General features: G+C 47.2%; 2 protein-coding genes across 2 annotated transcripts in view; one reads left to right on the forward strand and one right to left on the reverse strand.

The window, feature by feature from the left end:
* The window catches only part of LOC119651800, a 628,198-nt gene that overhangs the window by 339,254 nt on the left and 263,446 nt on the right, over nucleotides 1-25,498 (reverse strand). The window contains exon 5 of the mRNA XM_038055584.1: nucleotides 8,520-8,653. Within this exon, the coding sequence (XP_037911512.1) occupies nucleotides 8,520-8,653 (134 nt within the window). The remainder of the gene's footprint in view (nucleotides 1-8,519; nucleotides 8,654-25,498) is intronic.
* Nucleotides 18,987-25,498, forward strand: part of LOC119651799 — a 56,785-nt gene continuing 50,273 nt past the window's right edge. Inside the window, exons 1-2 of the mRNA XM_038055583.1 lie at nucleotides 18,987-19,225; nucleotides 19,496-19,654. Of these exons, the coding sequence (XP_037911511.1) occupies nucleotides 19,519-19,654 (136 nt within the window). The 5' untranslated portion in view covers nucleotides 18,987-19,225; nucleotides 19,496-19,518. The remainder of the gene's footprint in view (nucleotides 19,226-19,495; nucleotides 19,655-25,498) is intronic.

Below are 25,498 nucleotides of genomic sequence, written 5' to 3' on the forward strand. Positions count from 1 at the left end.
ACGCAATGACAACGCTTCAATTTCTGCACAACGTCCTAAGGAACAACGAGTGGCGCCATGCACTTGGGGATGATCTTTATTCAATCGAGCCATACTGGTTGTATCGGTTGGCTACCTGATTCCACAGAACGTTTCGACAATTATATATGTCGATTAGATATTCAGTGAACCTTGCATCGATTTCAAGTATATCCCTTACTGAGTATCACCATCATCACCATCATTGCAACCAGTTTGGCCCTGAGTGCAATATTCAAACTATTGACTATTTTGGCACTTCATCGCTCATTGTAGGGGGAATCCTCATGAGTGAAGTTTGAAGGTTAATTTTATGCTGGTTACCAAGACCAGGTCTCTCCATCACTTGGTCTAACAGGGTGTAGTCAGAGCCACCAATGCCAAAGACGATGAAGGATAAAGTACAGGCAAGGTCAATAAACGCCGAAAGTCAAGGACCATGTAAAAGGAGTAACCCTGCCGGAACTTATAGGGAGCAGAGTCCCGATCCAAAGGAATTACCCTTCACCCAGCTTGGGACAAAAATAGTTGAGCTGTCCGAGTTTATCAAGGACAAGCACAACGTGCACCAAGCCATAAAGAATATGGTGAGGGCTATTAGAGTCCTCTATAATAGATCACAGATGGAGGAAGAGAATAATAACGATACGCCTAGCCACGCTGTGCCAACAGTATCACAAGCGACCCAAGTGACGCCTAACCGTACTACCATCGGATCCCGGCGAAAAAAGAGGGGGATCTTTTAAATAATCAGCAGGCGCCTAAGAGAAAAAAAGGACAGGACATTCTGAAAACCAACCCCAACAGCTCAGAAGGAGGAAAGCGTACAGCGAATCTTAGAAACTCGACCAGCGTTGCGAAGCCCAAGACGAACGAAAACGATGGACTAAAGTTACCAACAAAAAAGCGAAACGAAAAGCAAAAGTGCAAACTCGTCCAGATGCGATTGTTATCTTCAGTAAGGGCAATCTGTCCTACGCGGAGATACTCAAAAATGTCAAAGCTGATCCAGACCTAAAAGGAAATGTGAACAAAATCCGAAGAACCCCCATCACATGTTCGAGCTGAAAAGATCCAGGGTGGGCAAGGCTGATGACTTTCGCACTCGGGTGAAGGACTAACTTGGGGAGAATGCTGCAGTGTGTGCCCAAAACATGAGATCTACATATAATGGAAGGATCTCGATGAAGTGACATCGAAAGGAGAAATTTGTACTGCTCTGAAGGAGCAATTCAAGTTGAAAGAACTTACAGAGGAGTCTGTCGTGCGCTTACGAAAAGCTGATGGTGGTACTCAAACGGCCACAATACGAGTACCAGCGGAGGCAGCGCGGATGTTGTTAGCTGCCGGAAGGGTTCGGATTGGATGGGTCGTCTGCCGTTGAAGAGAGCAAACTTCGCTAAAAAGGGGCTTTAAATGCCTCATGTTTGGGCACTTCGCGAAGGCATGCACCAGCAGCATTGATCGATCCGGCTAACGAAGGTGCTGTAAACACCTTCCAGAAAGGGGGGTCAGGCTCAGTTGTAGACCTGATCTTTGTCAGCCTTTCGCTGGCGCGTGGTATGTCCTGGTGCGTCAGCGAACGCTACACCCACAGCGATCACCAGGCAATCTTTTTGAGACATGTGTCGAGCCTCAGGTCAAAGAGCTATCGTGCCCGAAACCGAAAAAGATTTTAGGCTGGTCTGCAAAATCTTTGGATGAACAGATCTTCATAGAGGTGTGGTTAGACCGACCTGATAAAGCAGGCGCCTCTACGGAAAGAGTCGTCCATCTGGGTCAATGCATCGCCAAAGCATATGACGCGTCCATGCCTAGGAGGTGCTCATTCCCCAGTAGAAGACCAAATTACTGGTGGAATGATGAACTGGCCGGTCTTCGATAAGCTTGCCACCGAGGCAGAAGAGCGGCTCAGAGGGCGGAAGATAGAGTCGATCAGAGGCAGAAAGAGTGCGCCTATAAGGCAGCCCGCAAAACCCTCAAGCTTGCCATCCAGCGTAGCAAGAGGAAATGCTTTAAGGAGCTCTGATCAGAAGCGGACGTAAACCCGTAGGGGAGACTTTATGGAATCATGATGGGACGATTCAGAGGCCGTTCTTCTCCGCAGATCACGTGTCCCACCCTCTTGCTGGAAATCATCTAGGGGTTATTCCCCCAGCAAGAGGAGAGCACCGACACATTCCAACCACCTCTGAATGTGACGGCAATCCCGCCAGTCACCAGAGACGAGCTCTGGAGATATGCGGTAGAATAGGAGACAATAAAGCGCCGGGCCTGGACGGAGTACCAACTAAAGCCCTTAAGCTTGCCGTGAAATCCAGGCCGGACATTTTCGCTGAGTTGTTCGAAGCGTGCATGCCCGAAGGAATATTTCCAGCGGCATGGAAGCGACAGAAGTTAGTACTTCTGCTTAAACCTGGTAAACTTCCAGGGGAACTATCCTCATATCGACCCATATGTCTTTTGGACACGGTGGAGAAAATGTTAATCTACAATGGATTAATTCCCAGTTGTTGAGAGCCAAAGCGGCAGTATGGGTTCCGAAAAGCCAGATCAACCATTGATGCCATCAAATTGGTTACTGGCTTGGTCGAAGATGCAATCCACGGAAAGGGTAGTACCAGCAAATATTGCGTGTTAGTAACCCTGGACGTGAAAAATGCATTCAATTCGGCCAATTGGAATGTAATACGTAAATCCCTAGCGAAGGTAGGTATTCCCGCCTATCTCGCTGCTATCGTCGATAGTTACTTAACTGAAAGGAGGCTCTGGTATGACACCGATGACGGATCCCAGGAGTACGTTGTTTCCGCGAGTGTCCCACTGGGCTCCGTATTGGGCCCACTGCTGTGGAACATCATGTACAACGATGTACTTAATCTTCCCCTTCCGGAGGAAGCCACATTGGTGGGTTACGCTCACGACATAGCACTGGTTGTTGTCGCAAAGCATCTCGAAGATGCTGAGTTATACTCAAGCGAGGCAATCAGTGCTGTCAAATGCTGGTTAGAGAGCTCTGGTCTGACACTTGCGGAGGAAAAAACGGAAGCGGTTCTCATCACGAAGCGCCGGAAGAGAAATTACGCCTGTGTTAGAATTGGGAATCATATCATCACTTCCAAGCCGACCATCAAATATGATACTTGGGGGTGGTGATAGACAGGAAGCTCAGCTATAAGCAACAAGTACAGTATGTTTGTGATAAATCATCCACTGCTAGTATGGCCCTGGCGAGGATGATGTCGAACGTGGGAGGACCACGGCATACCTCTAAGTTGCTTATAGCCGGGGTGATGATCTCAATCATGCCCTATGCGACTCCAGTTTAGAGCGAGGCGTTGCGGATATCAGTTAACGTTACCAAACTGAATGCAGTCTACAGGAGGACAGCTCTGAGGGTATGCTCTGCCTTCAGGACTGTCTCAGATGATGCAGCATTCGTCATATCTAGAATGATGCCGATTGACATCTTGGCAGATGAGATGGCGAATATGTACCATGCGAAGCCAATCTCTTCCTTATTGCAGACAAAGAACGCTAAGAGGGAGAGATCCATAAATAGATGGTAAGATGGGTGGGAACGCTCGGGAAAGGGTCGGTGGAGTCACAGGCTCATTCCTGCTATGAAGCAGTGGTTGGAGAGACGACACGGTGAGATTAATTATAATCTCTCATCCAGTTTCTCACGGGACATGGACGATATTCCCAATACCTTCACAGGTTTAAATTGGAGACCTCACCAAACTGCCCAAATTGTGATGGAGTCCCAGAGGACCCAGAGCATGTATTCTTCCACTGTTCGAGATTTGTGGAAGAAAGGAGGAATTTAGAGGAGACTCTAGGAGAGGTGCTGGTACCAGAAAGTCTGGTGCCGAAAATGCTAGCACATCAAGAGAATTGGGATGCGGTCAGCTTCATGATCGCATCTATTCAAGATAAATTGCGAAGAGCAGAGGAAAGGAGAAAAGCGCGGTCACGTGCGTCGCGTATAGAAGAAATGGGATTAAGCTAGAATGAGCTGACTCCGCCCCTTGATGTTATACCTTATGGTGGTTCTCCGGGGCAGGGAGGGAGTCGGGGGTGGTTTTAGTGGGTAAAAATCCCATAGGCTGGTGTGTCCGGACCAGTGTCTTTTGACGATTTCCACCTCCACAAAAAAAAACAAAAAGGGTGTAGTCAAAGAGCCCATCTTATCATGGTCATGATTGAAGTTGGTTTAAGAATGCATCCTTTACCTCTATATTAGAAACACTGGATAATTGTGGTACTTCTTAACCTGGACTGGAATTTTGCAGTAAAGTCCTGTCAGAAAACGGCCGCCAGGTCATGGAAACGAGCCTTGTCGTAGCCACGAGAAATTGTTCGGTACCGTATCTAGGCTTACCACCAGTAAATTTTCGCAGGAGTAAAAGGCGGAGTTCATGGAAAGTACGTCTGAAGCTGCCAGTACCTCGAAAAAAGGGGTCGAACCCTCAAAGGCGGATGCGCAAGCTTGGAGGAAGGTAGAACCGCGGAAAAGAAATGATCGGAGGAAGATTAGACCGTAAGTGATTTTCATTTCCAAACGAGGCGAAGGGTCATACGCCGACATTCTCAGGAAAGTGAAGGCAGACCCCGAACTCACCAATTTGGGAGATAACGTCAGCCGCATTAGACGGTCCCAGAAGGGAGATCTTATGTTGGAACTTAAGAAATCCAAGGATGTAACCGCAGACAAATTCTTAAGCCAAACCGGGAACACTTTAGGGCAGGAAGCCGACATAAGAGCTAGCAGGCGGGAGATCACTATAATCTGCAAAGATATAGATGAAAGCACGACGAAGGAGAAGGTTCGCGAAGCGTTGGAGAAACAGTTCGATCTTGCCGGACTACAAGAGTCAGTGGTGTTCTCCTCGAAGCATTCGCGGAGCTGGACGTGGTACTGTCGAATGTTGGGTCTTCGTACACTTTCCGGGGACGGGACCTGGGGTCTATAGTGAACCTGACATGCGTGAGTACGTGCCAATTTAGCCAGTAGAATCGCTTGGCATGTCAGTGAGGGCTATACTCACAGCGACCATCCGGCAATTTGCATAGAGATCAAGGGCGGATCGAGCTTGAAAAAGAGTTTTCGCAGAATGCCGGGTGGTATGCTTGGTTGGACAGTGAAAGCTTTCGAGGAGGACACGTTTTCCGCGGTGCTCAAATCCAACATATCCCTGAATGGTACGGCTGGAGAGAAAGCCACCCAGATCACTCGATGGGTGACGGAAGCATGCGATGCCACTATGCCCAGAAGGCGATTGCTCCCCAGTAGGCAACCCAACGAAATCGCAAGTTCGCGAGCCGCATGTTTTCAGGCAAGGAGGCTTTGCCAGAGGCTGAGGGGAAAACCCGGTGGCGACGGTCGAGTGGAGGCACACAAGCAATTGCGTGGCCGCCTAAAGGAAGCCATTCGGAGGAGCAAAAAGGACTGCTTCAAACAGCTGTGCGACCATGCCGACATAAACCCTTGGGCCCCGAGGCTTACAGAGTGGTGATGAAAAGGCTGCGGAAATCACCCCAGGTGACCTGTCCGCGCCTCCTGAAACAGATTGTTACCGCTCTGTTCATTCATCACGAAAATAGGGGAAGGCAAATTTGTCCAGCTAAATGAGGGCATAATACCGCCTGTAACTGTGGAGGAGCTGCGGGAAATATGTGGTAGGTTCGGTGACAACAAGGCCCCAGGTTTGGATGGCATCCCCAACCGAGCTTTGAAACTGGCAGTGAAGACTAGGCCCGACCTTTTCGCCAACACCTTCGAGGCGTGCCTAAAAGTGGAAAAAGCAAAAGTTGGTGTTGCTTCCGAAGTCTGGCAAGCCACCTGGAAACCCAGCGTCGTATCGTCCTATCTGCCTGTTGGATACAATGGGGAAGATGATGGAGAGAGTCATCTACAACAGACTCCTGCCCATCGTCGAGGCCAGCAATGGTTTGCCGGAACGCCAGTTTGGTTTCCGACGTGCCCACTCTACGGTGGACGCAATTGGCATGGTGGTAAACCTGGCAAAAGGTGCACTGATTTCTGGCGGCTGCTGTGCCGTGGTGGCGTTTGATGTCAAAAACGCATTCAATTCGGCCAACTGGAATAGAATTAAACGGGCGTTGGCTGACATAGGTGTCCCCGGATACTTAGCGAATTTGGTGGAAAACTACCTCTCAGAGAGGACTCTCTGGTACGGGACGGACGAGGGCCCCAAAGAGTACATTGTCACAGCCGGGGTACCACAGGGATCGGTACTTGGTGCTTGCTCTTCCCGTCCCAGAGGGGACTACGATTGTCGGCTTTGCTGATGACTTAGCTGTGGTTGTTGCAGCAAAACACCCAGAAGATGTGGAGGTTTACGCAACGGAAACAGTGAGAGCGGTAAAGTCCAGGCTAGAAAAGGCCGGGCTGACCTTGGCGGACGCGAAAACGGAAGCGGTCTTAATAACGAAACGCAGGAAAAATAACACTGCAAAAGTGGAGGTCGGTGGACATACGGTCGTATCAAAGCCGGCTATCAAATACCTGGGGGTAATAATTGACACCAAGTTGAGTTTTAGGGAACACCTAGAGTATGCATGCCAAAAGGCAGCCAGTGCCACCACGGCACTTGCAAAAATGTTGCCAAATATTGGTGGGCCAAACATTGCCGGAGGTAGGTGCTGGCCGGAGTGGTGCGCTCCATTCTGCTCTACTCGTCGCCTGTGTGTGCAGAGGCGCTTGAAAACTCTCAGAGACGGAAGCAGGTGAACTCGGTTTACCGGCGGATGGCTTTGAGGGTTTGCAGTGCTTTTAGAACCACATCAGATGAGGCAGTATTGGTGGTGGCAGGCATGATCCCGGTTGACATTCTGGCCAAAGAAATGAGTGTCGTGTACAATGCAAGACATATGGAGGGGCATGCACAGCGTAGAAATGCGGCAAGGTCAGAGTCCCTTGATCTCTGGCAACGCAGATGGGGCGAGTCTACGAAAGGTCGGTGGACGCACAGGCTCATTCCCAACATTAGGGTGTGGCTTGAGTGAAAACATGGGGAGACCAACTACCACATTACCCAGTTCCTCACAGGGCACGGTGGTTGCTACAGGCAGTATCTGCACCGCTTTGGGTTGGATGATTCTCGGAACTGTCCCAGATGCGATGGCATACCGGAGGATCTAGAGCATGTGATGTTTCACTGCTCACGATTTGCGATGGAGAGAAGGAGCTTAAACCAGGTGCTGGGCAGGAGCGGGACCCCGCAGAGCTTGGTTATTGAAATGATGGAGTCCGAGGAGAAGTGGCTTGCGGTTGGCTCCGCAATCATCCAAATGCAGGAGGAGTTACTGAAGAAACAAAGAAGGAGGAAAACTGCAAATAGGAGAAGGATGAGTGCCTAAGAGCAAAGTACCTACCTACCCCGCGAAGTAATACCTCAATGGTGGTCCCGCGGGGCTGGGGCGGGAGAGACCGGGGGTGGTTTTTAGTGGGTGTGAATCCCACACGCGCCCGCTGTAGTTCCGCCGTTCGGGCGGCGGAGCTGGGGCGGACGTGTCTTTCTAAGATTTCCCACCTCCGTGTACGCACAAAAAAAAAAAAACAAAAAATCTTAGGATCTGTTGATCTTTTGGAAGCAATAAAGTTTCGAAATTTACATATGTGTATGGACGGATGTCCTTCAGAATATAGTCGCTAGCGAAAAATCAAATAATGAATCTGCTTATTCAAAGATTCTTAGCTTAATAAAACAATAATCCCGGAAGTTCTACAAAATCAATGTTCAATTGCTTCCGCCTTTCATCCAAATAGTCCAAGTAAAGGTTTGCACAATCAAAAAGATACGAGAGGAAAATAACCGAGGACGATTTCTTGGTAAGTCAAAGTTAGGATTTCATGTTCTACTTTCCTATCAACTCCCTCAAAAACGTTCATGTTTAAGATACATATTTAATAGATCATATCATCTCGATATAAACATCCTTCGTTGTTCATTTTTCAAAGCATAGTTGATACACTAACTCAGCGCACCGTTTCAAAGGACTCCCAAGGAACTATTTTTCGTCTGTCAAAAGCTACGTGACCTCTACTCCGTCGACACATTTTTCTTAATAAACGGACACAAAACGTAGTAAATTTCAAGTAGAGTGAAGGGAGTATCGCAGATATACTCAGCGACGTCCATATCCTATCTAGATGGTCCCATCCGATAGCGATGCATGTAAAGCATTCTAGTGGGACGAACCTGCACGCTTGCTTCTGCTACAACGGGTACAACTCAACATGGTCCTTGTTATATCGAGATAATAGATATAAACATGGAAGTGGAACACGGTGAACATTTCGCAGTCGACTTATGAACGTACATGTAACGAATATATGAAATATGTAAGGATACCCGTATAAGGACTGCACAGGACGAGCCCGGTGCTGAAAACACCGAAATATTAGCACAACGCAATGTCGTAATACAACCCTTCCCCCAATAACTTTGAAAATTGTTCCATATTAGACTTACCGGAATATTATTTAGAAGAAAGGAAATTGTAGATCCAGGTTTCGACGGTGGAGTTGAACAATTGGCTCGCAATATATCACCGGGATCGTAGCGTTCCCGTTCTGTCCATAATGTTGGCGGCGAATGGGGTAGTTCTGAAAGAAAGTAAACCCACATAAAGTTTTGTTTAAAATCAAATGGAATTGGAGGATGTAGTATTTCGAAAAATATGTTTGTAAAGAGTAGGGATGAAAAAAGACCGCTAGTGGAAGGTTCATATAAAATAATTGGAGTTTAAGGACAAGAAATTGAATTGAGGGAGCTCTTAGTCCGCTATCCATTTGGAGGCGCAGCGGACCTAATGGAGAGGAACTTTTTACCATATTTCTGGTCGATTGGCTCCTCCTTTTGGACTAACACCCAAAAATCAAAAATGTACAGCCGACCAGTGCAGAGGCAACCCTTCAGACGCTCCCTGGCCTCTACCCGTGCAACAGAGTGATCGAAGTGGTTATCCAATATTATTATCTCCCTTACCTTTATTCGGAACTGTCTTGATCTGGACTCTGAATCTTAAGTGTTAGCCCCAAAAAGAGGTTCCCTCAATTCCAAAAAAAAAAATATTTGAGCGTTTGCCGGTTTTGGTCAGAAATACTACGCGCTTTTCTTGTGGATATATTTCGCACCCATGACATGTTTGCGAATTACTTCAGTCACGCTACTCCCAGCGCAGAGGCGAGGCAACGTTTGATGATGACAGATGGCAATAGCGATGGGATCAGTTAAACAAGTCGGAATACCGGAAGCTCGCACTTCGGGTATAAAGGTTTTGTGTTCATCTTATCTAAGAAATTTCAACGCACATTTTTCTACCCGTATACAGCTACAAAACTACGAGACATACGTACATATTATAGCCGTAGATATTACCCACACCCTAAACAAACAAACTGCTTATTTCCGAATACTGTACACATATGCACATATATGAATTGATCGTTCCCATATTTCCGATTTACTTCTTATATCTATCTGAATTAGCCACTACCCGCAAAGTCCATTAGAACGCATATAATATGATATATACCTACATACCCACATGTCTGGTTGGAATATTTGATATTCACATACAAATGAATAAAAAACTAAAACAAAATAATCCTTTTCCACCCAATTCATAGGAACTTACTTTGTTGTGGTATTGACGAATTGATATGTGATGATGACGTCATGCAGGTTGTAGAGTCCACGAAATTCCCAAAAAATTCTAAAGTTTTACCCCCTATAACTTTGTTAATAATAGTTTCATTTTCTTCAAACTTCACCAAATTATGCACTATGTTCTTCTTTATACACATGCCAAATTTTGTACTTCTGGGATGAACATAAGGGGGGTGCCGGGTAAATTTCTAAAATGGGGAAATATACTATTATTAACTTTATTTGTGCAGATATCGGAACTGGATATATTTTGAGGCCTAGATTTCGTACGGATGCACTACTGTGATTTTTTTCAGATTTTTCGGCTGGATAGGTTCTGAGAACGAGACCTGTTACACTTTTTGATGGTCATATTTTGAGCCCTCACTCCCCTATGTTTCACCCAATTTGAAATATTCAACCAGTTTCGAAAAGTACTAATTGAGACCTTTCATTTGATACCCCACATGGCTACATTTTGTAAAAAAAAATTTTGCAGCCTGCTTTCACATGTATGGGGAGCCCCCCCTTAAACTTAATACAAAATGGCGCCAGTCGCTGCATGTAAAGGGAACGGCAGATCACATACTCTTACCAATTTTGGTAACAATCGGTCCAGCCGTTTCCGAATAAATTGGCTGTGACAGACAGACAGACAGACAGACAGACAGACGGACAGACAGACAGACAGACAGACAGACAGACAGACAGACGGACAGACAGACATCGAATCGATTCTAATAAGGTTTTGTTTCACACAAAACCTTAAAAAGGGTTGTTAGACTTGCAGGTTGATCCATTTCATCGGAGAGTGGGCAGAGAGAAAGCATGTGGACTATAATCCCACCCAGCATCTCACCAGCCATGGAGGAAATTGCCAATACCTGTATAGGTATGATTGTCCAAACTACTACGGGTTCCAGAGGACCCAGGGCAAGAGTTCTTCCAATATCCGAGGTTCGTGGAAGGAAAGAGGAACTTTGAGGAAACCCTAGATGAAGTGCTATCACCAGAAAATTTTGGCAAAAAAAAGAAGCTTGCCACGAGGGGACGAGAGAAACTCCATGATGGCCGCAACGCAAGATAAACTACGAAAGGCGTAAGAAGTGTAAAAGCCCGGGCAGGATCATCATCTTCCATGCGGGTTAATTGACTCACCCACCGCAATCTGTTGAGCCAGATTTTATCCACAACCTGACAGCCATGGAATCGCTCATAGATTTCGTCGTTATGTAAGCTACGGAATCACACATCCTCATGTAGGGACCCAAAAATTCTTCGGAGGATTCTTCTCTCGAACGTAACCAAGAGTTCGAATTTTTTTTGCTAAGAACCCAGGCCTCCGAGGAATACGTGAGGACTGGCAATTGATCATATTGTGAGGCGTTTCGAGCGAAACAATATTTGTAAGTTGAAATAGGCTTTGTTGCTTGCGAACAACCGACAGATTTTTCAACTCTCTCCATTCATCCGTTTCCACAATACTAGAGTCACCCAGATCAGATGACGCTCCTTCGGGATGAAGCCGACGACCTCTGTAGCATCCAAGAAAAGGGTGCTTTTGGTGGTAGTCCAATTCCCATCGATATTATCAGTGGGGTTACTCAGTATATCTGCGGTCTGGTCAGCAAGATAGATCTCCCACTGTTGAGCGACAGCGAAATCATAGTGGTGGATGTTGAAACCCAACTGACCTTATGACAGGCTTCATACTTGAACAATGTGTCACCAATGATGAAGCGATAGAAATTACAGAAATATTCAAACCTCCCAGCATTATCCTTATGGTCACCAATAGCGTGTTTCGTCATCGCATTTCCGGGCAAGATGTTGTCAGAGCGTACCTTGGCATCCATATCACCCATCACGATGGGTGAGTCCAATGTGCGTGCTTTGTGTCCGCCCAGGGCGTTTAGCTTGAAAGAGTGCTCCGGTCGCTCCAGGGTTTCAAAGGGGTGCGTATATGGTGGCTACAGTGGCCTCCAAGGAGCGTCCACCCACGAGCATGTCCTGAGGTCCCTGGGGGGTGTCGACCTCCGGCGTCGTATGTCGGGATGGTGGATTCGAAACCGCATCCCTGGGCAGACGTAGCACGCTCGAGTCGCTTAACCCTGTTGCGATACCCAGCACAGGGTCGGTGGGGGGACGCTGACTCTCCCCATACAGCATCTCCGCGGGGCTGGTTGTAAATTCCGCCTGGTGGGCTCTGCAAAGGCCGAGGAGGATGAAAGGTAAGGACAGCGACCACGATGGATCGCGAACCATTAAGGTGACCTTCAGCATTGGTGCCATCGTTCCAGCTGATGGTACGCAGTAGTCATGTGACGTCTGAAACCCAGGAGCTTGCCTAATCCAAATTGCATTCCCTGCTCCGTGATGATTACGGCTAGTGCACTAAAGTGCGTGATTCATTTTCGACAGAGGCCCTCGACACATGATTGTGTAGTAATATCAGTCAGAGGTGTTGCTTCAGGCCACCGCGTAAACCTGTCGATACTTGTAACCGAGCGGATCTCGCCAAGGGTAAATGATGTCGAGGTGGACGGTGTGGAAGCGCTTGGTCGACCCAGGGAATACATCTACTTCCTTTTTTACGTGCTTGTTGATCTTACACTTATGGCACGCACTGAACTGTCTGGTCCAAGAGTTTACGTCCTTGTTCATGCGTGGCCGGAAGTATTTTTGGTGAATATCCGGTTCGGCGTCTTGATCCCTGTGTGCGCAAGATGCGTGGAATACTTCCTTGCGGAAAGAAGCCAGAAGTGTTGCATCAACTAGCTGTTGTTTGAGGGTTGACCTTAGTAGACCATGCCACCTCGCGGGAGTCTTTTGTTTTGGGCCCAGACAAGTAAGCGGATCGCTTGGTGATGAATCGCCTTGGGGCGAAAACGACAATAGAAGCTTAACATGCCCAAGAACCTTTGCAGATCCTTGACCGTGATTGGCAGGGGAAAGTTCTTGATTGTTTCAACATTGTCTGGGTCTGGTTTAATTCCGTCAGGGACGATCATATGGCTGATTAACCTCAACTGTTTTTGTAGAAATTTGCATTTTTCATTCGTGTGGAGAGACAGAAGTTTAAGATTCGTAAGGCAAAGGGGATGAATCTCTGAAATGCCTGCGCTGAGAAATGTCATCCTGAACTCGAAGAGTTCGAAAGGTACGTAAATGGCCGTTTTCGATTTGTCTTCGGGAGCGACAGGGATTTGGTGATACGCCTTGGTCAGATCCAAGGTCGTGAAAACACAGCAGTTTGTCTAGTAATGCGTCAAGTCATGGATGAGTGGAATAGAGTAGCGGTCAGAAATTGTCTGGGAATTCAGACGCCGGTAATCTCCGCAAGGCCACCATTCGCCGGTTGGTTTAGGGACCATACGGATTGGAGATGACCATTGAACTCTTTCTTTGCAACAACCAGCTTCTGGAGGGATAGGGGACGCATGGTTGAAAGGATTGGGTAGCCGATAATGTTGGTTTCACGTTCGCTTTTGTGCGAACTTGAGACGGGCTCCCTGCTGATGTCGCGGCTGGTCGTTCATTTGTTGCCTGCAGGTTCTTGCTGCGAATAACTGACCGGAGGCAGTTATGATGGCTGAAGCGAGTCCGCGGCCACTGTTGGGAACGAAATGATGGCATGCTCAGTCACCTGGCCTCACAAACCCACACGCTGGGCAACTGTGCCGAATTTTCCACGAAAAACTTGTTTTCCCCCAAATCCTGCGTTAGTTTCGCCGTCGCCCCTCGGTGCTGGTGACTTTTCCTAGGTTTTGGTCAGGCAGTCGCTTGGTCTACTGCTATGTAACTGTAGCTCGTCTCTTTACTGGAAACTTTTCGGATTCCCTGCTTTTAGGTTCCGCTTTCTAGTTAAGTACGCCTCTCGCTGACCAGCTTCTTTTTCAAACACCAAGAAGGCTCATTTTTGGTACGTTAAACAAGAATCACTCTACAAAATAACAGCGGAATGAAACGATCAATGAGGATATGCAAATGCAATTTTCTACGATCGTGTAGATTTCTCGTGGCAGTGCTAGGTCTGCTGTTATATCCTGCACGGTTTCCACGTCAAATTCACGGCACTTCTTTCTAATTTTTGTTAGTCCATGCATTCAGAAAACAGAACGCGATTTTTTTGTGCGGCAGTCACGGTGAGAAGAATGAAGTGTGGCTGGAAGTTCAGTGCATCGATGGAGGCGTTCACGTTGCCGGTAATGCAAGAGGTGGTTCACGACTTCGCTGTGCGCCTCCAAACACATTGCCATTATCGTAGCAAGAGGAAGAGGACTTGTTCCCAGAGTTCAACCATCTTGCTTTGCTAAGGTGCAGAATATCCAGCTTAGCAAAGCAAATTGGTCCAATTCTGGGGACAATTTCTTTTTCTCTTGCTACAATCATTCCAATTTGCTTGAAGACGCACAGCGGAGACATGAACCGCCTACTGCATTGCCCGTAAAATTTAAAAATACTAAAAACCGCTATTCCTCTCGGTCGCGTCTTATGACAAGCAGGGAAGACTTTGAATATATTCTTAAACCCCAACTCACAGGGCACAGACAAGTAAATAATATCTCCTTGAAAGCTCTAGCTAGCAATTCTGCTAGCGGCAAATTAACGCTGGAGGTGTGGACCAGTGTTGAGGCTAGGCTGTCGGGTATGGTCTGTGAACATCTCCTGGAGACCGGAGGAAAACACCCGGGACTCACTCCCCACTTTGATTCATCTCAGGTGGTCCGTGGGTTCCACGTAATAGCTTGCATGGACCAGTTCTCTAAGGACTTTCTCGGTTCGTGTGTCGCTAAAATCAGCCTGGGAGGGCGTTAAGCTCAAGATTATCCCTTACGACGAGATTCCCAGGAGACCGGTCGTTCGCATCTGGTTGCCGAAGATCCGCATGGAGAAGGACAAGCTGGTCCATTTCCTGCGCCTTCACAACCCCGGGATTCCCATGGACGACTGGGTTGTTATCAAGGAGGAGGAATCTTAGATAAACAGCCAGCCCGTACTACTCCGCATAAACGAGGAGTGCCTGGAGGCACTGAAAAAGGCTGATTATAAAGTGTGGTTCGGAGTCAGGAATGCCAAAGTAAAAGTGTTCCGCTCTGCAAAACCGGACGACGACCTTGACCCAATCGACACCGCCAACGAGCTGTTGGAGGATATGATGATCGACGGTCCGACGGGGGCTGACAAACCCCCCACGCAAGCAGATCATGCTGAGGGTAACGCAGATAAATCTGCAGCACTCGAAGTGCACCTCGGCTAATCTGCTCGTCTTCCTCTTAGAGGAAGACATCGACATTGCATTAATACAGGAGCCTTGGGTCGAAGCGACCGAACCATAAAAGGGCTCCAAAGCAAATATTTTAATTTATTTCACAGCACGGGAGACGCTGATCAGGCTAAACCTAGAGCATGTATTCTTGCGAGAAAGAGTCTGCACGCTTTCCTGTGCCCGGACCTAAGTTCCTGTGACCTAGTTGTGGTCAAGCTGTAGCAGGTGGGGGCAGAGAACATGTGTATTTCCTCGGCGTACATGGCTCACGACCGATCAGCTCCGCCAAAAGAACTACAACATCTGACGAACATCATAACAACAAAGAAAGCCAACCTGCTGATAGGCTGCGACGCAAATACAAGGCATACGCTTTGGGGCAGCTCCGAAATCAACGAAAGAGGTGAGTCATTCTTTGATTTTATTATTACTTCAAATCTATCGATGTGTAACAGGGGCAGTACACCAACCTTTCATTTTCCCTGCTCGGAGAACTGTGACGGTTGGGAGGAGGTCTTTGATATCACGCTAATAACCGACAACGGGATTCTTAGGGTGGAGGACTGGAGAGTGTCTGACCAGAGATCCTTCTCTGACCGCAGTTGGATACTCTTCAGTCTAGATCTCACCGCAGAGGTCTCCAAGCGCTTTAGAGACCCCAGGAGGATCGACTGGAGAAAGTTTGGTCAGGTCATTAAGAAAAATCTCTCCGATGCGCAAATTGGTAGGATTGGCACGACAGACGAGCTGGAGTCATAGGTTGGGGCTCTGGAGAAGGCATTTGATACCGCCTTCAAAGTCTTGTGCCCTGTTAAGTACAGCAAAAAGACCCTGCCACCGTGGTGGAATGAAGATCTCTCTAGTCTCAGAAAGCTGACCAGAGAAATCTTCAACATCTGCTACAGGCAAAAATACTAGCAGCCATACAAGGACTGCCTAAAGAAGTACAAGTCGGTCATCAGGACCGCCAAGAGGCGGTCTTGGCTAGACTATTGTCAGAATATTGAAAGCACTAGTGAATCCGCGAGGCTCAGTAATATTCTGCCCAAGGAACATAAAAGTCCATCCTTCCTTAAAAAGTCGGAAGCCTCCTGGACGGAATCTTCTAGCGAAACCTTGGAGCTGCTGGTGCAAACGCACTTTCCCTCCAGCGGGGAGGACTGTGAGTCAGAACCTCGCTTGGAGGGTTTGCGGCAACCCCAGCTGTGCGAGACTATCAAATCGATAATTACCGAGGATAGGATCGGTTGGGCTACAAACAGCTTCTCCGCATACAAATCTCCAGGCCCAGATGGCATAATGCCAGTAATGCTACAGAAGCAGCAGGAAAGGGTTGTGCCGTGGCTTGTTGAGATTTACCGGAGCTGCATCACTTTAGGATACGTACCACAGTCCTAGAGGCGCGCACGGGTGGTTTTCATACCGAAAGCGGGCAGGCGCGGTCATGAGTCCGCGAAGGACTTTCGGCCAATCAGCCTGACCTCTTTCGTGCTGAAGACCCTAGAACGCGTCCTGGACATTCACTTAAGGACGATTATGGAGAGAACGCCTTTCTCTAAGTCCCAGCATGCCTACCTCAAAGGAAAATCCACAGAAACCGCCCTCCACGAGGTAATTGGCACGGTTGAGCGGCCGCTGCAGTACAAGCAGTATACCCTTGCTGCCTTCTTGGATATAGAAGGAGCTTTCAACAACGTCAGTACCAACGCCATCAAGGAAGCCTTGACCGGTATTGGATTGGAGGGGTATCTCACGCATTGGATTATATCCATGCTGAGTACCAGGATAATCCAGTCCGATCTGGGAGGCAACCACTTGACCAGAGCTGTGAACAGAGGCACGCCCCAGGGTGGTGCTATCTCACCGATGCTCTGGTTAATAGTAATGGACAAAATTTTACGTACATTGGACAGTAGCGGGGTGAAGGTGGTGGCGTGTGCCGACGACTTGGTGATATTAGTATCAGGGATGTTTCTGTTCATTATGAGCGACATCATGGAAGGAGCGTTGCGAAAGGTGTGCCTGTGGGCCGCAAGATGCGGACTCAGCATAAACCCAACCAAAACGCAACTGATGCTTTTCACCACCAAGACAAGGGTACCTGAATTCCATCTACCACGGCTGAATGAACAAAGATTGGTTCTTTTCTCTAATGTAAAGTATCTGGGTGTAATCCAGGATCCTAAGCTAAATTGAAGGTTGAACATAGAACTGAGGGTTAAGAAGGCCTGTATAGCCTTCTATGCCTGTAAGAGAACCTTTGCAAAGAAATGGGGTCTCCGGCCGATGTTGGTTCTCTGGATGTACACCGCTGTAGTGCGTCCGATGCTCACGTACGGCTCTATTGTATGGTGGCAGGCTTTGAAGAAGAAATACAATAGAACGAAGCTTAATAGGATTCAAAGAACCGCGTGTGCAGGTGCTACGGGGGCTCTGCAGTCCTGCCCGGCAGATGCTCTCAATGTACTCCTACATCTCCTCCCCTTAGACCTCCACATCAAATATGTTGCTGCGTGCAGTGCCGTCAGACTACGTGAGTCCGGATGCTGGGCAGCGAAGTCCTACGGTCACAGCAACATCCTAGATGAAATACCTCGAGAAATCTGGGCATCCCCCACGGACTATGTCACACGCAAGCTGAACTTCACGAGAAACTTTGCTGTGGACATTCCAACCAGGGCAAAGTGGAAGACCGGCGGCGTGCTGCAAGACTATGACACGGTATTCTTTACGGACGGATCAAAGATGGCCTATGGAGTCAGCGCGGGGGTTTCTCGAATACACACGGTGTATCCAAGTCGTATGGTCTCCCAGGTTTCACTAGTGTATTCCAGGCGGAAGTTCTGGCGATATTGGAAGTCTGTCGGTGGCTGGAGCGTGATTCGAGCCCCAAGCGTATCATAGCCTTTCTGACCGACAGCCAAGCGGCCATCAAAGCCTTGTACTCAACGACGACATCTTCTCGGCTGGTGGGGCAGTGCAGACACGCGCTCAACCATCTGGGCGGCACGCTCAAGGTCACTCTTCTCTGGGTTCCCGGGCATAGGAACATAGAGGGGAATGAGCGGGCTGACGGATTGGCCAGGCAAGGCTCTGCTCTTGGCAGTCCCCCGGCGAATACAGTCGGTGTTCCGTTGGTGGCTGTCGGGGGCCGAGTCTACTCGCACTACTTAGCAGCCGCGGACTTGAGATGGCGAAGGCTTACAAGCTGTGCCAAATCAAGGAGAATTTGGCCCGCTTATAACATAGCGCGGTCACGAGAGTTCCTGTGCCAGACGCGTGCAAATGCATTCGAGATTACGGCGGTCTGCACGGGGCACTGGCCCATAGGGGATCATACTGCTAGGCTCGGCTTACCCTACAACTCGCATTGCCGAAGCTGCGGAGAAAGAAGGGAAACCCTCATGCAGTTTCTCTGCGATTGCCCAGCTCTGGCTCGAGTCAGGCTGCGGACACTGGATGAACTATTCTTTGGGGACCTCAGCGAGATTTCTAGCTGCAGGGTCGGAGAGCTGCTTTCCTTTGTGAATGCTACGGGCTGGCTCTGAAGATCCGAGTCGGCTGGACTCTGCTTCCATGTTCCTATAACAACAGTCCCGGTCTTAGGAGTTTGTGGCATCAAAACGGCGCACCAAAGCGCTAATTGGGCTCCTCAGAGCGGCCACTGATACCTACCTACCTACCTAACCCTTGAAACCTCTCTATCTGTTCACCGCAGAATATCTGCAATCTACTGGTCGAAGTGTTTATAGAATTTTACATTTTTCCACTTCTTGTGACTCTATGCGGTCACTTAAATTGGTCCTGCATCTTTAATCTCTATAAAATTTGATTGTAGGATAGGAAAAACTTGTCTTGTCCAGAAACCATCCCCAACCCAACATTCTACCGTACATAATTTCCATTTCCAATAATAAACCACTCAATAGTTCTGTGAACCCTTCCAAGGAAAAGTTTTTCCAGCGTCGTCCTGGGCAACAGCTACCAAGCAAACAAATTTTCATCAGTCACTTTCAGCAGTCACTCACGGAACACCTGACTTCACTCAGTTACCTTCAAGTTTTCCGAGAAATAATTTTAGAAGTCATTTCCTGTGCATTTCAGATACAGCGTACTTTTCACTCGATTTTCTCCCTTTTAAAGTTACTTTTTATTTTGTATTTGTATATTTCAAAGTGACACAGAATATTCAAATCTGGAGGAAAGGAATTCTGCGGATTTCAACGACAAACTTTCAACATTTCCTATTTCCCTGCAGGTGTGTTTTTGAATCGTTGTTTCACCTTGACATGCATCCACATTTCCGTCGTCCTGACACGAAATGCTCACTTCAGGACACATATTACAGAAGAAATTAAAATCCGCCCATCATTTTCATTTTTCTCTGTTAAATTCGTGAAATAAAAATTTTAACGTGACATAATGGGTAATTTGGAGATACTTTGGAGTCCTCAGAAAAGATTTATACGCGAAGTTTAAATGTTTAAGTTGGGCAAAGGACTTACGAGAAACTTTGCTCTGCTTTCAGGAATCGTCTGAGAAGGATTCAACATGCAGACGGGAACTTGGGCTCGGTGTTCCAAAGCCTCGGCAGACGAGAGGAAGACGGTTAATTCGCTAATGTACTGTCCTGAGCAAATTGTTATACCTGACTCGTTTCCAAACATCCTTAAGAATTATGCCAAGGGTAAGTTGTGAAATTCATAGAAACGTTTCAAGTGGAGGGAGTGGATGAAAAAGGATGTATGAGTGCGTTAATTTAAGGCTGAGTAAGAGCATCGTTCAAAGTTTCTTTAAAATGGAGTGTCTTTGTGCCCCCGAGCTGCAGGCACGAAAAAACATTAGAACGAGGGGTCGCTTACTACTCCCACAATAAATCTGAAAGATACATATTTTTGAGGTTACTTTAACGTTCAGTTCAGTTCAATAATCGAGTTTGCGTGTCAACAGAGTCGAGCGAAAAGGAATCAGCCCCACTCCCTGGCTTGGAATACATGTCCTAATTCAACATCCGTACACACGAAAGGACAAATAGAATGGAGAAATTGTAATCTGAGAAAGTTTTAAATAAAGCTACAAGTATTTTACGATTGAGTCCTTAAACTTGAGTACCAACTATAAAAATTCCAAGCGTTTTGAAAGGAAGTCGAGTTTCATGTACAAAGCACTTGAAGTGCTTCAAGGTCCTTCCGAGCAAATACACAGCAAAATGAAAATACAATTTTCTATCATTTCTTTCGGAAATATTCGATTCCATTGAAAAGTTTTTGATCGAACGACGACATTCGTATAATATCTTGACCTCAATGAAAAATCGTTGCCATGGAGCGGTTACTTTTTAATGAAGTTGAAATGAAAAAAAAAAAAATTTTTTTTGATCGTACAGTTGTCGTGGGAAACTTTATGGTATTAAGATGAATGGTACAATTGCTTCCTCATCCAGTCGACATATCTGGATTAAAATGTCCTTGGAAAATAACTTTGGAAAAGATCCCGGTAGCGTTGGGCGTTATTTCAAATAACATGGATAATATGGCTTCGAATTTTGTTGCAAGAGATAAAGCTTTGTATCCTTGACGACTTCATCCAATCATGATTTCTAAGCTGTTTCCCATCAGATGATTATAAATTTGGACTGAATAATTAACAAGGGACAAGTTGCCTAGCAAGTTTCAGTTTGATGCAAATTGTTTGGGAGATGCGTGGTTTGTGCCCCTGAGGCACTGTAGTCAGTTCATCTCCATTCGTATATTGCTTATCCAGCTCTCTCTACTAGTCACCCTCCTCGTCCCTGATATCGTCCTTCCTCTCTGGGTTTCGCGATCATAAACGTCCTTGCTTTCATGTCGACCAGCCCTGCAACAGCCTTTTTTAGCAAGACTTCCGTTCTCACTATTTCTTTTGGGCAACCGTAGCTCTGAGCACTCAGGCTTTTACTAGGCCCATTGTTCTATCCCCTTAAATCGTCTATTTAATGGCCTTCCTCTAACAACAACAAGATTTTCCGAATCTGAAAACATTCTCCAGAGGCAGAGAGTGTGGAGATTCTCCACTGAAGAAAACCTTACCGAGGTGCCTTCGCCTGAGATCTGAGGGGGCGGGGCAGCTGCATATGTAGTGCAAGGCCGTCTCATCCTCCTGCTCATGTTGACTGAATACAGCCGAAACTACCACCCTAATCGTTTACATATGCTAGTGTGAGGACCAGTGTTCCGTTAAAAGCCCTACTAAGGTTCTTATGTTCAACTTCTTAAGGAACAACAAAAATGCCGCTCTAGCGCCTTCAGAATACAAGCATTTTCGCTTGCCGGCAAGAGTTCAAATTTCTCCACTAGGCTGCATAAGACCTTGCAATCTCACCCTTCAGAGTGGGCTTGACAGTAGATGGCTGGATGCTAAAAACTTGTTCTGGCCCCACCATTGTGGATCCAGGACCTTGGCGAGCCAGTCTGTTTGCTTCCTCATTACCAGCGATGTTTTAGTGCCATGACACCTATGTGGCGGAACTACGGAGACATGAACCACCCACTGCATTGTCGGCAATATGAACGCCGTCGCCGAGGCACTGCATTACCGCCGACACATTACATATGAACGGGATACTAAATTTGGAGTTCATGAATCGGACCCCGGACTCAGAATCGAGTGACGTCAAGCAGTTAGTGTTTGCCAGTTGTCACTTCGCAGTCGAGTTTTGAGACTGAATGTATTCCACGCTCCTAGCGAGGAGTCAGAAGCTGCAATCCAGAATTGCAAGTTAGAAGCTGACCGAGGCCGAACCAAGTGGAATACTTCACTGCTGGTTGGTGCACAGGCGCAAGTTTGTCCCTCTAAGTGCATAGACGTCCGCATCCAAGTTTTTCATCAGTCATCTCGCGGAGCAACTGACTTCATTGCCCAAGTCATCATCATCCAGCAGTAACAACCTCCTATATGAAAGCTGGAAACACACCCCAGTGTCGAACCTTTTCTTATTCTTAACTTGTAAACGAATATTATTAAAAAAAGAAGGTTTTCCTCCGGTCTCCCCTCGGGTCGTTTTTCTATGCAGTTGCGTAAGTCCATTGCTTCGGCGGGGATATAATAGAACTCTTTTCTGTCTCGCTTCGGTTGGTCATCCGCTCCTATGTTCCGCCTTCGCTTCGCTAAATAGGTGCGACGTAACATGCCGCATGATGACAAAACAACGGGAGGTGATCCCCTTATGGCAGCGGTGGCAGTAAAGGTGTCCTCCTTTTGGCAGTGTTATTCTGCCATACCCTCATCAGTCTCGACGAAGAGATCGTAGGTTGGTTGCGGACGTGTTGGAATACTGTTCCCGCGTTCAACTGAAGGAGCAGCTCATAAGCCTGAACGAGCTGACACTTGTTAACCGTACCCCCAGCCAGCTGCTTCTAGAAATGAAACAGTTGGGAAAGGATAAGATCGACTCATAGCTGTTAAAATCTCTGTGGTTGCAGCGAATCTCGGAGAGCACCCGCGTTATCTTGACTTGCGCAGACTCAGGGTCGCTGCCGGTCTACGACTGCCACTGCCAATAAAGTCTACGAGGTATACGGGTGCCCCGTAGTCGCGGAAATACACGTCAAAAAGTCGAGGACCTTTGGCAAATAGTGCTTCACTTGCGGAAGCAGTTTTCAAACTGACAGCGACTGTAAGTACTTTGGGTTCAAGAGGTAGATCTCGATCGCAGTCAGGGTCGAGATCTGCTTTCCGAAACGCCGTTCTGTTAGTCGCATCCCGAAGCCTTCGGCGGTCCCGACAGTTTACTGGTCCCACGTAAATTCGGAGTTCAAACGACCAAATGTACCATTGGATGCAATTTCAATACAAAGAACTAGGCTCCCTGGGTGCCTCGGTGGCAGCTACCCGGAGCGCAGCTCTACGCCGCTTTACAATTTTCAACTCTCTGAACAGAGGTTGCTTTTTGGTCCACATGGACGCGGAGGTGTGGTACCCCATCCAAACACGCTAATACTGCAAAACTGGCTACCGGGAACTCTTCTCCAATCCGAGTTTACGCCTATAGACAGACGTGAGTCTCAGATTGCACAGAACGTCTTCTTAGCGATTCGTTTTAAATGACATTAGCACCACCATTTTAGGTGTACAGTTCCTGTGTTATACAGGGTCCGGCAGCATAACTTCCTTTTTTAAAATGCGCGCCACTCAGTTAGTTGATGTCATAGCCGAGCGCTAGTGGTCTCGTTCAAGAGGGGATACTGTAAACTTTTGTCCCGACACGGTTCAGTCGCCATCATGCGTTGGAATAGTGAGGAGCGTGCCTTTGCCGTTGAGGTTTACTTTTCAAGCGGAAGTTCGGTTATTGCAACACAGCGTGCATTTCGGAATCGGTTTAATTTAGCCCCGTTGGCTCCCGTCCCAGACCGCAAATCAATTGTTACATGGGTCACTACATTCAGACAAACTGTAAGTGCGACAAAAGGAAGAACTGGAGTACCTCGGTCCGTTAGATCACCTGAGAACATTGAAGCAGTGAGAGCGTCAATGTTGTGATCGCCACGGCGTTCTGCGCGCAAACACGCATCTGCCCTTGGACTATCCGATCGTTCTGTGAGAAGAATTCTTCCTGATGATCTTCATTTTCATCCCTATAAGACGGCGATAGTACAGGAACTTTCAAAACGTGACTTCAATTCTCGCATGAACGCGTGTGAGCTTCTTCTTGATGTCGTTCCCGAGGGTGCTATTGTTTTTTTTAGCGATGAAGCCCATTTTCATTTGTGTGGGTCGGTTAACAAACAAAACATGCGCTACCGGGCTGACACCAACCCTCGAGAATTGCATCAAAAGCCTTTGCATTCACCCAAAGTCACAGTGTGGTGTGCAATTTCCTCAGCTGGAATTATTGGTCCCTGGTTTTTTGAGGAAAATGAGGGTACAATGACAGTGAATTCGGACCGGTATGTAAACATGCTACAGAATTTTTTTTTCCACGGCTAGAAAATTTGGATTTGGGGGACACTTCCAACAAGACGGTGCAACAGCACACACTTCAAGAGCATCGATGGTTGTTTTGAGGGAACACTTTCCAGAGCGCCTTATCTCAATTAGAGGCGATTTGGAATGGCCGACACGCTCTCTCGATCTGTCCCCTTGTGATTTTTTTCTATGGGTTTTTTTGAAATCCCGTGTTTATGTGAACCGTCCAAGAAGCCTACAAGATTTGAAGACCAACATCCAAGAAGAAATTGCCAACATAACACCTGCTATGCTAACAAGAGTCATGACAAACGCCAGAAATCGGTTTACGCAATGTATGGAGAATGGGAGACGTCACCTAACAGATTTGATCTTCAAAACAATGTAAATAAAAACTTTAGACATGCACCTACATTATAAAAAATAAATAAATATTTTCCGATGCATACAATAGTTTTTATTGAGTTTTGAAAAAAGGAGGTTATGCTGCCGCACCTTGTACTATTCCAGTAAATCGACTACTCAATGGCTTGCCTCTGGCGACGCTTACAGGACTTTGCGAATCTGAGAGTAATTTCCAGAGGTAGAGAGTGTGCAGATTGTTCATACCTTCACCTGAGATCTCAGGAGCCGGGCATCTGCATATGAAGTGCAGGGCCGTCACTTCCTCCTCCTTAAATTAGCTGCTCAAAACCGAAACCACCACTCCTGTCAAAAGCCCCACTAGCATTTTTATGTCCCACTTCTTCAGAGACAACAAAAATGCCGCTCTAGAGGACCCGAATTCTTTCACAAGTTTCAGTTCAAAGTTCTCCACTACGCTGCGTAAGGCCTTGCAATTTCACTCTTCCAAGTGGACTGGCTGAATGCCGGAAGCTCGTTCTGGTCTCTCCATTGTAGGTCCAGGACCTTGGCGAGCCAGTCTGTCAGCTTCCTCATTATCAATGGTGTTTGAGTTCCATGGCACCTATGTGGCAGCATAACGGAGACATGAACCACCCACTGCATTGCCGGCAGTGTGAACGCCTCTGCCAAGCCACTGAACTACCGCCGACACATCCCACATGGACGGGAAACCAAATTTGGGGCTCGCGAATCGCAGCCCGGACTGGGAATCGAGTGACGTCAAGCAATTAGTGTTTGCCAGTTGTCGCTTCGCAGTCGAGTTTTGAGATTGAATGCATTTTGCGAGGAGTCAGAAGTCGCAATCCAGAATTGCAAGTTAGAAGCTGGCCCAAGCCGAGGCAGGTGGAATATTTTGTTGCTAGTTGTCATCAAGAGTTTGTACGGGCGCAAGTTCGTTGCTCCAAGTTCAGCGCATAGGCGTCCGCAACCCAGGTTTTCATCAGTCATCACTGCTGACTTCACCGCCCAAGCCATCGTCAAATACACCCCAGTGTCGAACCTTTCCTTATTCTTAATTTGTAAACGAATAATTATTTCCAGTCTGTTAACTAACATAATTCAAGTGCAATAAAAAAGTCCGCCCTCGCAGCAAGAACTGGCGTGAGGGTTTAAAAAAAAGAAGGTTCTACTTCGGTCTCCCCTCGGGTCGTTTTTCTGTGTGACTGCGTGAGTTCATTGCTTT

The sequence above is a fragment of the Hermetia illucens genome, chromosome 3, assembly GCF_905115235.1.
Source record: "Hermetia illucens chromosome 3, iHerIll2.2.curated.20191125, whole genome shotgun sequence".
In the NCBI taxonomy this organism is placed as follows: domain Eukaryota; kingdom Metazoa; phylum Arthropoda; class Insecta; order Diptera; family Stratiomyidae; genus Hermetia; species Hermetia illucens.